This window comes from Pleurodeles waltl, chromosome 2_2 (genome assembly GCF_031143425.1).
Source record: "Pleurodeles waltl isolate 20211129_DDA chromosome 2_2, aPleWal1.hap1.20221129, whole genome shotgun sequence".
Classification (NCBI taxonomy): domain Eukaryota; kingdom Metazoa; phylum Chordata; class Amphibia; order Caudata; family Salamandridae; genus Pleurodeles; species Pleurodeles waltl.
The window spans coordinates 1,194,132,475-1,194,146,812 of NC_090439.1; the positions used below are offsets into that span (position 1 = coordinate 1,194,132,475).

Here is a 14,338-nt window from a genome sequence, read left to right on the forward strand (position 1 = left end):
CCCCAGCCTCTGGAAATGCTTTGATGGGCACAGATGGTGCCCATCTCTGCATAAGCCAGTCTACACCGGATCAGGGATCCCCCAGCCCTGCTCTGGCGCGAAACTGGACAAAGGAAAGGGGAGTGACCACTCCCCTGACCTGCACCTCCCAGGGGAGCTGCTCAGAGCTCCTCCAGTGTGCTCTAGACCTCTGCCATCTTGGAAACAGAGGTGCTGCTGGCACACTGGACTGCTCTGAGTGGCCAGTGCCAGCAGGTGACGTCAGACACTCCTCCTGATAGGCTCTTACCTGTGTTGCTAGCCTATCCTCCTTCCTAGGTAGCCAAACCTCCTTTTCTGGCTATTTAGGGTCTCTGCTTTGGGGAATTCTTTAGATAATGAATGCAAGAGCTCATCAGAGTTCCTCTGCATCTCTCTATTCACCTTCTGCCAAAGTATCGACCGCTGACTGCTCAGGATGCCTGCAAAACCGCAACAAAGTAGCAAAGATGACTACTGCAACCTTGTATCGCTGATCCTGCCGCCTTCTCTACTGTTTCCTGGTGGTGCATGCTCTGGGGGAAGCCTGCCTCCTCTCTGCACTAGGAGCTCTGAAGAAATCTCCCGTGGGTCGATGGAATCTTCCCCCTGCAACCGCAGGCAACAAAAGACTGCATCACCGGTCCTCTGGGTCCCCTCTCAGCAAGACGAGCGTGGTCCTTGGAACTCAGCAACTCTGTCCAAGAGACTCCCACAGTCCAGTAACTCTTCAGTCCAAGTTTGGTGGAGGTAAGTCCTTGCCTCCCCACTCTAGACTGCATTGCTGGGTACCGCATGATTTGCAGCTGCTCCGGCTCCTGTGCACTCTTCCAGGATTTACTTCGTGCACAGCCAAGCCTGGGTCCCCTACACTATAACCTGCAGTGCACAGCTTCCTGAGTTGTCCTCCGGCATCGTGGGGCTCCCTTTTGTGTCTTCGGGTGAGCTCCGGTTCACTCCCCTTTGTAGTGCCTGTTCCGGCACTTCTGTGGATGCTGCCTGCTTCTGTGAGGGCTCCCTGACTTGCTGGGTGCCCCCTCTGTCTCCTCATCCAGGTGGCGACATCCTGGTCCCTCCTGGGCCACAGCAGCATCCAAAAAACCTAACCACGACCCTTTCAGCTAGCAAGGCTTGTTTGCGGTCTTTCTGCGTGCGAACACCTCTGCAATCTTCTTCACGACGTGGGACATCCATCCCCGAAAGGGGAAGTTTCTAGCCCTCTTCGTTCTTGCAGAATCCACAGCTTCTACATTCCGGTGGCAGCTCCTTTGCACCCTCAGCTGGCATTTCCTGGGCATCTGCCCAATCTCGAATTTCTCGCGACTCTTGGACTTGGTTCCACAGGTACTCTCATGCGGAAATCCACTTTGGTTGCATTGCTGGTGTTGGCCTTCCTTGCAGAATTCCCCTATCATGACTTCTGTGCTCTCTGGTGAATATAGGTGCACTTTACAACTACTTTTTAGGGTCTTGGGGTGGGCTATTTTTCTAACCCTCACTGTTTTCTTACAGTCCCAGCGACCCTCTACAAGCTCACATAGGTTTGAGGTCCATTCGTGAATCGCATTCCACTTTTGGAGTATATGGTTTGTGTTGCCCCTATACCTATGTGCTCCTATTGCAATCTACTGTAACTTTACATTGCTTGCATTACTTCCTTTTGCTATTACTGCATATTTTTGGTATTGTGTACTTATATCTTGTGTATATTTGGCATCCTCATACCGAGGGTACTCACTGAGATACTTTTGGCATATTGTCATAAAAATAAAGTACCTTTATTTTTAGTATATCTGTGTATTGTGTTTTCTTATGATATTGTGCATATGACACCAGTGGTATAGTAGGAGCTTTGCATGTCTCCTAGTTCAGCCTAAGCTGCTCTGCTATAGCTACCTTCTACCAGCCTAAGCTGCTAGAAACACCTCTTCTACACTAATAAGGGATAACTGGACCTGGTATAGAGTGTAAGTACCCCTTGGTACCCACTACAAGCCAGGCCAGCCTCCTACACTGGGCCGCTGCCTGTGTGTCACCAAATGCACCATGGTCCTTCTCCTTTATCCTAAGGAATTAGGTGCCCAAATGTTCAGATGTCCCTTCCTATACATACCCCTTTTCCCTTTCTTCTTTCTGCTAAGACCCAGGTAAAAATGTTGACAGTATCCAGAGAGTTAATAACAAAAGGACACGGCATGCTCTGTCTGGAACTTTAACAGCTAAGGAATGTGACAGTAGCAGGGGAATGAACTTCACTGTAGGCAGAAGTGACCACAGCCAGTGCCTTACTGGCTGCAGTGGGCAACAGTGGACCTCAGTAGAGTTAAGCTGTTGCTTGATATGGAGACAGATGGGTCTCTTTTCCTGTTATCTACTGCCTCATTTCGTAGCATCCCTGGTACCTAGAAGGCTTTCCTCACCATTTTAAGTGTCAGAGCAGGACGTGTGGATATAAACCTGCCACCCTATCACGCAGGAGGGCTAACTGTGGGAGTCCTACCCTGTTCTTGTGGAACTACTCTTTCTCTTGCTATCTCTCATGTTCAGTGGGTGGATTAAAGTTAGGGATGAACACTGACACAATAAAAAAGTAAATACCTTTTTCCTGCAGTGGATTAAATTTTGCTGCTGGCCAAAGATTTATGTGTGTGGAGGAACCCTGGCATCCGGGCATATCTCCACAATAGGTACCAGGACATAAAGTCACATGCTTAGTACTCGCAATATAGTACTGCGGATGTGGCCTTCACAAAATTAGATATTCAGTTGTCAATCCAACCTTTAAATAGTTGTCATTTTCATTCAAGAAATCTCTGAATCATAACCATGAATCCTTGTAGTGTTTAGCTTTTGCTTGATTGGAAACTGCTGTACTGGCATGTAACATCTTCCACATTCCATTTCTTGTACGTGGTAATATTGCTTTTCAAAGATTGGAGCATTCAGGAACAAATGTCTAAAGGAACACAATGAACCCTGTCATGTTGGCTCTTATCAGAGTAATAAGACTGCTGGTTTTGGCCTGCAGCACTACCAGATTTGTGGGGGACTGAGTCCAATCCCACGCCGCATGACAACTGTCGGCCTAACCTTTCCGGCCAGCTAGCAGTACCTCACCGATACCTTAGGTAGAGGTGACTTTGTGGCAGCTGAGCGCATGACGTTCTGATTTCTCTCAGGGAAATTGTGGTGTAACTGTTCTTGCCCTTTTCTCTCTGTTACATTTGTCTCACACATGCAAAGACAAGCAGAAGCAGAAATTGGTTTGATAGGTTTTATTGAATCAGCTGCATTCTAGATAAAAAGGCATGTATTGCAATACTGAGGATGATGAAACATAATAATAGCAGAAAAGTGACAAGAAGAGTGAAAAACAGGAACAGTCCCACCATAATGTCACAATGCTAGGCTGTAGAATCCCTACCTATGCCACTAGAATTCTACACTGGATAGAGCACAGCGGTATCAGGCCTAATCCACCCTTCAGGATCCCCAAGAAAGCACCATCCCTCATACCTGAATATGACAGTAGCGAAGAGGTCTGTTGGTCTACTAAGTGTCCTTTACCATGAGAGCAGAAAAGACTTCAAGCCTCAGCAAACAGCTGCAACGAAGTGCACAGCAAATGTTTGCATTTCTGGCTAGAATAATTGCTCTGACGTGTGGAGGCAGCAGATGTGTTTTTATAATAAAACATCTGATATTCTAAGAAGCTATCCTGATGTGAAAATACATATGTGTCTGTGTACTGTAATGTCCCAGCTTTTGACTAACAAATCTAGCAAGATGATCTTGCACAGCCTTGAGCAAAAGCACAGTACAAACTAACATGCTATTATATGTAAACACTCTCCTAGACGAAAACACTCTACATGCTCACTCTCCTAGCATGATAAAAGAAAATAAATCATCACCACAAAGTGTGGCTGGTACTAAAATAACAAAATGAAATAAAATGAAATATATTAGGCGAAGTGCACAGTCTGCGGCCTAACTCTAAAATAACATGCCCACGTACTGCTACTAAAATATTCTTACAACAACCTTGTTCCTACTGTAAGATTTGCAGTGTCCCTTGTAAATAGACTGATGTTTTTCCCACCCTGCTATCTTGTGTGTTGGAGACTCACATCCCTCATCTCAGACTTTACATCTAATCTCAGTCCTCTTTTACCTCTTTCTTCATAGATCCCTCACTCTGTCTGCAGTGAGAGCTGCCCCCCTGGGTATCGAAAAGCTCCAATAGAAGGGAGGCCCACCTGCTGCTTTGACTGTGTGCCATGTGCCGAAGGGGAGTTTTCAAACAGGACTGGTGAGAGAATACTTTATAGTTCCTACAGATCAGCAACTAGTTGTACAAAAGTACACGTACGAGCAGATGATCTCAAAGATACTGATACAGTAGAAGGAACACATGCATTTACAAACAAAGGGGCTGATTATGATCTCAGTGGATGGGTTTACTGCATCACAAATGTGACAGATATTCTGTCCGCCATTCTACAATCTCCATAGAAGATAATGGGATCATAATACGACGGATGGGATATCCATCACATTTGTGGTGGAGTAAACCTGTCCACTAAGATCATAATCAGGCCATTAGTTTTTACAATTCTTTGGAAACTGACTTAGTAGGATGTTATATTGCTAGCTCTTGTGTCAACATTTGTTATTCCCTTTTATTGCATGGGTAATTTATGTCTCCTCCTATCTCAATTGGTCCTTTTCTGTGCACTTTGTTTCACACCTAGCTGGTAATTTATCCTTCATTATCAGAACCGCTTCAGCATTCACCTTCTACCCAGCATTTCTGCCATTATCAGTTGTTTTCCCATCTAGACAAATTAGATTGGCTCTTTGTTAATTCCAGTTTTTCTATTTCTCTAAGTCCAACACTTTGCAATCCCTCCCTGATGTTCACCATCCCAAACTCAATTAAGAACATAACCAGCATTAACAACTTCTTCATATTCAGAATAGACACTATATGCAACAACTACAGCTCTTAAAACACACCTAATACTGGCCTCCTAATACTGGCTATTCCTCATGGCATTCCATCCTCCTGCTCATTAAAGATGATCCTTTAATACCACATAACAATGTCAATGACAAGGGAACACTTCCTTGTTCAACCATCAAATCCATCACACAATGCTATTCCACATTTTCTGGCCAATGCTAACACTTACGGTCCATTTTTGAGTTTGGCAGATGGAAAATTCAGTCTGCCAAACTCCCAACAGGGTGGCTGATGCCAAGCGATGACCTCCCTGCCGGAGTTATTATGAGTTTCCTGCTAGGTCAGTGGGCAGAAACCTGAGTTTCTGCCCGCTGGCCTAGCGGTAAACAGGCAACAGCATTGCCTCTGGCTCGTAATCGGCTGTAGCCCGCAGGGTGCAAAGCAGACAGTGAACACTGCAATGGGGTTTGCCAGCAGGTTCCCTGCACTGCCCATGCCAAGTGCATGGGAAGTGCAGGGGCCCCCCTGGATTCCCCTGCACCAGTTCTCCGCCAGTCTTTTCATGGCAGTGCTACCGCCATAAAAAGGCTGGTGGAGAACAAGGTCGTAATCCCCAGGGAAGCGCAGCCCTCGCAGATTAGGACCGCCACCTACCTCCAGACTCCCAGTATCTCTGATCCTGGCGGAGCTGGCAGTTCACTGGCAGCCCGACCGCCAGGGTTGTAATGCGGTGCTCGGACCATCGCGGTGGCAGCGTTCCGTATCCGTATCCGTGAATCTGGCAGTCTAGAGACTCGTAATGAGGCCCTTAATGTTGCATGGAAAACTTTTTAACAGTGGTAAAAATGAGCTCATTCATCCTCATAGTAGAAATTGTTTAAGCGGGGCTTCACAGTTTTGCAAATTGCTGCTGTATTGCTTACACCTTCTTCCTAGAAAACATTGCAGAAAACGCAGCGAAACAGAACGAGCGCCCCCTCCACTCGCATTAACATATCTAAGACTGTTCTAAAAACCTAAGCTACCTACACACTAACCAATAAACCTCAACGTATACATCAGTCTAAACTACATATTTGTAAATTAGAAATAAAGACTGATACATAAAAATAATGTATATTAATTACTAAAAAATGCTGAAATTACTCACACTAAGCACAGAAATAAAAATACAATCAAATCGCACCAAGTAAATGCAACACATGGAAATGTAAAATAATGCTTTGCAAGTACAGCAAATGCACATACATAAGAAAATTTAAGATTTCCCATCTAGGGATAATTACCTAAATCAAATGTACTATTTGGTAGCTGTACATTTTACTCCATACTCATGTTGTCAAAATATAATCGAACAGAGAGAGAAAAGAATAATCAAAAAAAGCCCCAAAATTGCAAAAATGAAATAGGTCCAAATAAAATGCAACAAAAAAACATAAGGAACCATAAAAAAAATCAAAAAAGGGACACTCAAGGAAACCTAGAAAATAGTAGGGAAATGGTTTGCTCGAAACCAAGTACATTTTTTTGGGTAAAAAACACAAAACCCACATGTCTATAGGATAACTTTAGATCTGTAAACCTGAAAAAAACATACCATACCCACCCACAGAAAGCACTAGTTTTAAGTATTAGATAGACATGACATTAAAGGTATTCAAAATACATAACATACCATTAAAAAAAAATAACTACACATTACTACTAAACTTTAAGTAGGTCTAACATAGAACACTAGTAAACAAAACACTATAAAAAAAAACCTAAAAATGTTTTTAACTTATCCGAGGAACAGCAACAGCTTACCGTGACACACTCCTAGAAATAAGTGTTGAAATAGGAATAGACTACAGAAGTATGTTTAATGGTAGAAAAAATACAGCTAAATGAAACACAAAAAAGACTGTGGGCCTCATTAAGAGGCTGGCAGTCTTGAGACCTTTTACATTGCAGTGGTGGTCGGACCACCGCACTCCAGGCAATCTGACGGTAACATGACAACCCTGGCAGTTGGGCCTCCAGGGGACCGTTGTCCCCACCAGGAACATAGTTCCCGACAGGCTGACGGCGGTCAGAGTTGTGGTAAGCCGCAACATGCTGAGTTCAGCATCACTGTACTGATCACAAGTCCAGTTTATACCCATCTTTTCATTAACCCTACCATTAAAAGGCTGGTGTAAACCCAGTGCTGGGCCAATGGGTTGTGCAGTGCATGGCCCCACTGTCCAGACCCTGTGTTGCAGATAGTGCACATTTCAAGGATGGGGGAGTTCCCCTCTGTGCGATGTCATTGGCCTCGGCTCCATGAGCAGCTGAGGCCGATGAAACGTCATAATGGGACTTGGGGGAAGACCACCAGCTCCATGGCGGTCTCCTCTCCACAGGGCTGGCAGTCGGCCTGCAAGCCTCCTAATGAGGCCCTTTGGTCCCGAATACGATCTCCGTGGGCTTACCGCTGAGACCGCCAATACGACTGTGGAAAGGCACCAGCCAAGCCACCGGCTTTCCTACCGCCGTAGTGCGATGTTTCCGCCCAGCTGGCTGGCTGAAAAAGTGCAACGCCATTGGCCTCGGCTCTCAGAGTTTGATCTGCTCCAACGACTTCTGGCGCATCTTTTGTGACGTAGTCGAGTGTGAGTGAGCGCGATCGACTGCTGCTACAACCTGGCAAAGCTGGAGCAGCTAAAATCTACATTTTTGCGTTGATATTGTTGTGCAAGGAGTACTTTTGTTTTTTTTTCAACAACAGAAAGTGCCACAGAGATTCCAACTTCCTTTTCCTTTCCAGCAGGCTCCTTCCAGTGCTTTGTCTATCTCCTGGTCACTTTCTCCTTGGATTTCAAGCTGAAAGGAGCACTTTCTTTGTCTCATGTCTCCTTATCATTGTATTTAACAACTTTGGTGTATTTGAGATTTCACAAGTAAGTTTAACAAAATACTGTACATGGTGTTGTAAAACTTGTTTATTTGATAGAGGACATGCACCAGGATTTATTCGTATTTTTATTCAATTTCTAGAATTTATTGTGGTAGGTGGTCTGCATTTGGGGCCTAGTTATAGTTTTATTTGTCGTTTTTTGTTCTATAAAGGAAAATGTTTTACAGTTCACTACATTTTCAGCATGTTTTGTGTTGTAAATTTACAATATTCATTAAATTCACTATGCTAATGTTAAGTGGCCTAGTCTGTTAATGGAATAGACCTTCCAGCAGCTGTAGACCCAGTACTAGTCATGAGTGCATGACGAAACAACTGTTTGTGGTGTCTGTGGAAATGAAACACCATGGATGGCCTTGGATTAAAGATAACAAAATGTTGTTCGGATGTATTTCTCATTTTGTTTCTGCAAACAGTGTATGGTGGGGTAATAGTACTTGATGCCTTTGTATGATGTGTATTTTTGTTGTAAAATTGTAGTCCCCTTTACTTTTTGTTTTTGGGATTACTGATTTAATTCTGTTTTTTCTCCTGTACCAATGCCTTCTTTGTCTAGCCAGTGCTTGTCATAGGCCACCATTTGTCTTTGCTCCCCATGCCATCTGGCCAGGGACCCCTTTTGTATAGTCAAATGTCGTCTTATACCTACATGTGTTTTTGTTTTCTAGTCATCCTGCTTGTTGTTTGACCATGTGGGTGGTGGCCATCTTGTGTAGGTAGCCAGTAGTCCTGCATGTGTTCTTCTATGTTGTGGTGGCCATGCCTCCTTGATGGTTGTTGTTTGACCATGTGACTGGTGGCCATTTTGTGTGATACTATTCAGGCCTAGTAGGTCAATGCTTTTTACTAAATGTACTGTATGGGCAGTTTTTTTTACATTTTATCATTTACTTTTTTTGCTTTTTTCACCTTCACCACTCCTTGCCTCCCAAATCCCTGTGATTTTTCATGGTAGTCCCCTTCCCCTATGACATCAGCAATTGAAATCTATTTTTTTACATGTTAATCTTTTTTCATAATTTGTTTCACAAATGTTATTTTATTTAATGTTATAATAGTATGAAAATAATAGTTCAATATTTGTTTTTCTTGGTTTTAGATTTTGTTTTTTAAATAAAGCATATATATATTATTTTCCATGTTCTCCATTAGCCTCATGTCTGCCATAGGTGTACAGTTGCACTACATAACACTGTTGAAGGACTATTATTCCATTTGTCACCAGCACTTCCCTGAGTGCGACATGCCAACTTGATGCAGATAAAGGTAACAGTTACATTCTGTATGTTGTAGTTGTTGCTCTTTCTTATCCTTCATGAGTGTAGATGATAATAAAAGTTAGTGTTGGTGTGGTTTTACGAATGGATACATTGTATTTCATAATTATTCATAAGTTTGGTTAAGTAACCATTAAATGATATTGTTTTTACTACTAATGCAACTGCAACAATGCTACATTTCACTGATCCTTTTTGCATGGTTGCTTTTAGGTGCACGAAGAGAAAGAAACATCACCCACAGTACTGCCAGACAGGAGGTGTGTGCTCAACGTGACGCATGACCACATTCACGACCACAAGGATATCTCTTCAGCTTGTCAAGCTAAGCGCTACTGCCAACTGACAGCTTCAAGGTGGCACCAAAGAAAGCTGCTACCAAGAAAGCGGCCAGTGATAAGAAGGAGCTTCCCACCACTGGTATGTCGCCCTAGACCTTTTTTAGGCAAAAATGTGTGCCTGCCGCACCAGCCTATGGGGAGCAAGCTGGGAGCAGCACTCCCACATCAGCAGCCCCATTCCAAATTAGACCTAGGCCCAGGTCTGGCACACAGGCAGCCTCTCTAATCACAGGAACACCAATGAGCAGTGGCATTGTATTGGACTTATCTCTTTCTCAAAGCAGTACTCAGTCGTTGTCGGAAACTCCACCCAGTAGACAACAACAGCTACAACCAGTAATAGGAGTTCCTCCCAAAGTAGGAGCACATCAGGATGTTGAGCTTCAAGTGTGTTTGTTTTTGTATCTGTCTTTGTTTTGTGCCATTTCCTCTTTGTTTTGTGCCATTTCTGGGCTTCTGTGCCTTTTACTCGCTGCTTTCTTTTTCGCGTTCCTGCACGTTTTTGGCTTTTCTTGCCGTTCATTCTTGTTGCTGCGTCCCTGCGCCCATGCCCCCCTCGCGCCCCCATTCGCCCATCACTCATGCCTCCCAGCTGCTCTTCCCTCCCACCTCCCCTTCTTAATGGCGGATGCTGCGTGGCCGTGCTGCTGGCGTGCAATAGGCAAGCCCGTCTGTGCCCGTCCATGCCTGGATCGTGCCCAGCGCCAGACCCCCTGGCCCACACACTCCCCACGCCACCAGACGCCGCTATAGTGCCAACGAACTCCCACGGACCCATCTCCTGTCGGACCTGCAGCTTCACCTGCCACCAACCCGCCAAGCACCATGCCAGAACCACACACAACCACCTCAGCTGCATCCTCCTCAACATCTGCTCCGTTCAGAAGCATGCCATTGATTTCTGGGACCTACTTACCTCATGGTCCCCAGATGTCGCCTTCTTTACCGAAACCTGGATGAATCCTTCCTCGGAACCAGACATTGGCACAGCCATCCCCAAAGGCTATAAGATCACCCACAGAGACCGCACCAACAGACCGGGAGGAGGAATCACCATAGTCCACAAGAACACCATCATAATCTCAACTAACACCAATGACACCCTCAATGCTGCCGAACACCTACACTTCCAGATTCACATCAACACCAACACCACCCTCAGAGGAACCCTTGCCTACAGTCCTACAGGCCTCCAGGCCCCGACCACAGTTCAGTGACTCTATCGCTGACATAATCAGCGCCCAGGCCCTTACCTCCACAGACTATATTCTCCTCAGCGACTTGAATTTTCACTTCAAGAACGCCAACGACAGCAACTCCACCGCTCTGATCGACAACCTCACCAACCTCGGTCTCAAACAACTGGTCATGACGCCCACCCACTCCGCCAGCCACATGCTCGACCCCGTCTTCTCTGCCAGCAGCCAGGTCACCTTCAGCCATACCACCAAACTTCACTGGACCGACCACCGCTGCGTCCACTTCACCTTCCAGAAACCCGACACTCACCACCGCCCACAACAGATCCCCGACCGCAGCTGAAACAAGATCTCCGAAGACCAGTTGATCTCCACCCTCAACCGGGCCCCACCACCCAGCACCACCGACCCCAACACTGCCGCCCTCAACCTCAGATATTGGCTAGACGACTGTGCCAACACCCTTGCTCCGCTCAGAAAATCCTCCGACAACCGCACCAGCAACAAGGCCATCTGGTTCACTGCCGACCTTCAGGCCTCCAAGCGGAAGTGCCAGAAAATCGAGAAGAAGTGAAACCATGAACCAACAGAGAGCAATCACGCTGCCCTCAAGACAGCCATCCGCAAGCACCACCAGCTCATCCGCACCACCAAAAAATCCTTCTACAAAGATCACATCGACAACAACGCCCACAACAGAAAAGAGCTCTTCAGCATCATCAAAGAACTCACCAATCCCAGGTCATGTTCCCTCGACCCCGCTCCATCGCAAGACTTCTGCGACTCCCTTGTCACCTTTTTCCATCGCAAGATCACAGAAATCCACGACAGCTTCAACTCCCCACCCCCCACTACCACCACGGCCACCACCAACCCCGACACACCCAGCCACACAAACGTCTTGCTCTCCTTGATCCACATCAACGACGAGGACACCATCAAAACCATTAGCACCATCCACTCCAGATCTCCCTCCGACCCCTGCCCACCACCATGTCTTCAACAAAGCAAGCTCCATCATCGCCCCCCAAGTCCGTATGATTATCTATAGCTCCTTCGAGACTGCCATCTTCCTGGAGAGCTGGAAGCATACCGAAGTCAACGCCCCGCTGAAGAAACCCAAAGCGGACCTCGAAGACCTCAAGAATTACTGACCCATCTCCCTCTTCCCCTTCCCGGTGAAGGTCATCGAGAAGATCATCAATGGCCAACTGACCCACTTCCTGGAGGACAACAACACGCTGGACATCTCCCCATCCGGATTATGTAGGAACCACAGCACCGAGACCGCCGTCATCGCCACAACCGACGACATCAGGACCATGCTTGACAAAGGCGAAACCGCAGCCCTCATCCTCCTGGTCCTCTCGGCTGCTTTTGACACTGTCTGCCCCCACACCCTCTGCACTCGCCTCTACGACACCGAGATCCACCACAAGGCTCTGGACTGGATCACATACTTCCTCTCCGGCAGAAATCAGAGAGTCCGTTTCCCTCCCTTCCTGTCGGGAGCCACCAAAAACAACTACAGCATTCCTCAAGGGTCTTCTCTCAGCCCAAATATTTTCAACATCTACATGGCACTGCTCACCAACATTGTCCGATCCCACATCCTAAACATCGTCTCTCTCGCAGACAACACCTAGCTGATCCTCTCACTCACCATGGACACCACCACAACCAAAACCAACCTCCACGACAGACTGCATGCCATCGCCAAATGGATGGAGAAGAGCTGCCTCAAACTTAACTCGGACAAGACAGAGATCCTCATCCTCGGATCCAACCACTCTGCATGGGATGACTCCCGGGGGCCAGCCACCCTAGGTACCACACCAACACCCACCACCCACGCACGCAATCTAGTTTTCATCCTATACTCATCACTCACCATGACCCAGCAAGTCAACGCCGTCTCATCTTCCTGCTTCAACACACTTGCATGCTTTGCAAGATCTTCAAATGGATCCCCACCAAAACAAGAATGACGGTCACCCACGCCCTCATCAGCAGCAGACTGAACTATGGCAATGAGCTGTGCGCAGGAACCACAGCCAAGCTCCAGAAGAAACTGCAACGCATACAGAAGGCCTCAGCACGCCTCATCCTTAACATCACACACCGCGACCACATCTCAGCCCACCTCAGAGACCTTCACTGGCTTCCTGTCACCAAGAGGATCACCTTCAAACTCCTCATTCATGCCCACAAAGCTCTTCCCAACATGGGCCCGGCCTACCTCAACAAGCGACTCACCTTCCACACTACCACCCGCCATCTCCGCTCCGCCAACCTTGCCCTCGCCAACATCAAACTACAGCCAGCGGATCCTTCTCCCACCTCGCCGCTAAGACCTGGTGTAGTGTGGTTAGTTTTACGTATATTTTGCGCATTAGCTTCAGGCTTTAGGCCTTTCTGCACTTTGCCCTGAATGTATTTAATTCATTTGCTGACAGCTTAGAGCCTCTGTGCACTTTGCTCTAAATACTTTTTATTAGGCTTCGTACTGTTGTTTTACGAAATGGCCAGTTCTACGGTGTTGTTTTTTATTCATATCACACTGTTTTGCCTACTTCAGCACTGGAGTTCTTCATAACATATTCACTCTGTGCTTTAGTCAAGGATACAGTCTGGTACATTGCCGATAGACGTGGTACGAGTTTAGATTTGGCATTCCTGCGTAGGGACATTTTGTGATCACGATGACATGTTAGTTATAAAATAGCTTCCTTGTCCCAATACATGGAAGAGGGAGATTCCGACCAGGGAACCACAACTAGACGCTGACTGCCTCGTTGCAGATGCTGAACCAGATCACAGGCCTTTGTTCAGGTATGAGGGCTTATGTCTTCCCTTTGACTCGGAAAGGCAAGCTAGAAGCTTAACATGCTGTGCTCTAAATAGAACAAGCAGAGGGAGAGTAGAAAAGAATATGCAATATGATAGCTTTGTTCTTATGTTTTACTCTCCTGGTGACTATTTCAATCCTACTATGTTGTATTGTTCTGGTTATTGCGGCTCACGCCTTAATATCTAAAATACAGTCGTTTTATTAAAACATTATATAAAACTTATACTGTCTTTGTCATTTGTATATGAGACCATATTGTAAATGAGAGAGTTGGTTTGGATCTGAGTGACCACGACTTCCCTGAGAAGTTCCAAAGATGTCATGCGCTCGGCTGCCCAATCATCTCTTCCCCATGGGAGAAATGAGGCACTGCTAGTTAGCCGGAGCAAAAACCGGATTTAGGGTGACAGAGCTCTTTACACGTGGGCCGGACTCAGTCCCCCACACCGTTATAGATCCTGCTGCCTCGAAATACAGTAGTCTCATTTAGGATAATGAGAGCCCACGGGACACTGGAACACCCTCCCCTCCCACCTATGACAGACCCAGGACCTCCTGACCTTCAGGAAATGCCTCAAGACCTGGTTATTCGAGCAGTAGCAGTCCTTCCCTCCCCCCTTGTCAGTGCCTTGAGACCCTAGCGGGTGAGTAGCGCGCTTTACAGATTTTTGATTGATTGATTGATTGATGTAGATGAAGCTGAATAAGCCTCTCTTCACGAGATCCACGGTCTTTCAGATCTCTGCCA

At 46.3% G+C, this 14,338-nt stretch overlaps 1 protein-coding gene across 1 annotated transcript in view; it reads left to right on the plus strand.

Annotated features, from left to right (window-relative positions):
* The window catches only part of LOC138279298 (vomeronasal type-2 receptor 26-like), a 147,856-nt gene that overhangs the window by 96,767 nt on the left and 36,751 nt on the right, over positions 1-14,338 (plus strand). The window contains exons 4-5 of the mRNA XM_069219394.1: positions 4,207-4,330; positions 8,075-8,080. Of these exons, the coding sequence (XP_069075495.1) occupies positions 4,207-4,330; positions 8,075-8,080 (130 nt within the window). The remainder of the gene's footprint in view (positions 1-4,206; positions 4,331-8,074; positions 8,081-14,338) is intronic.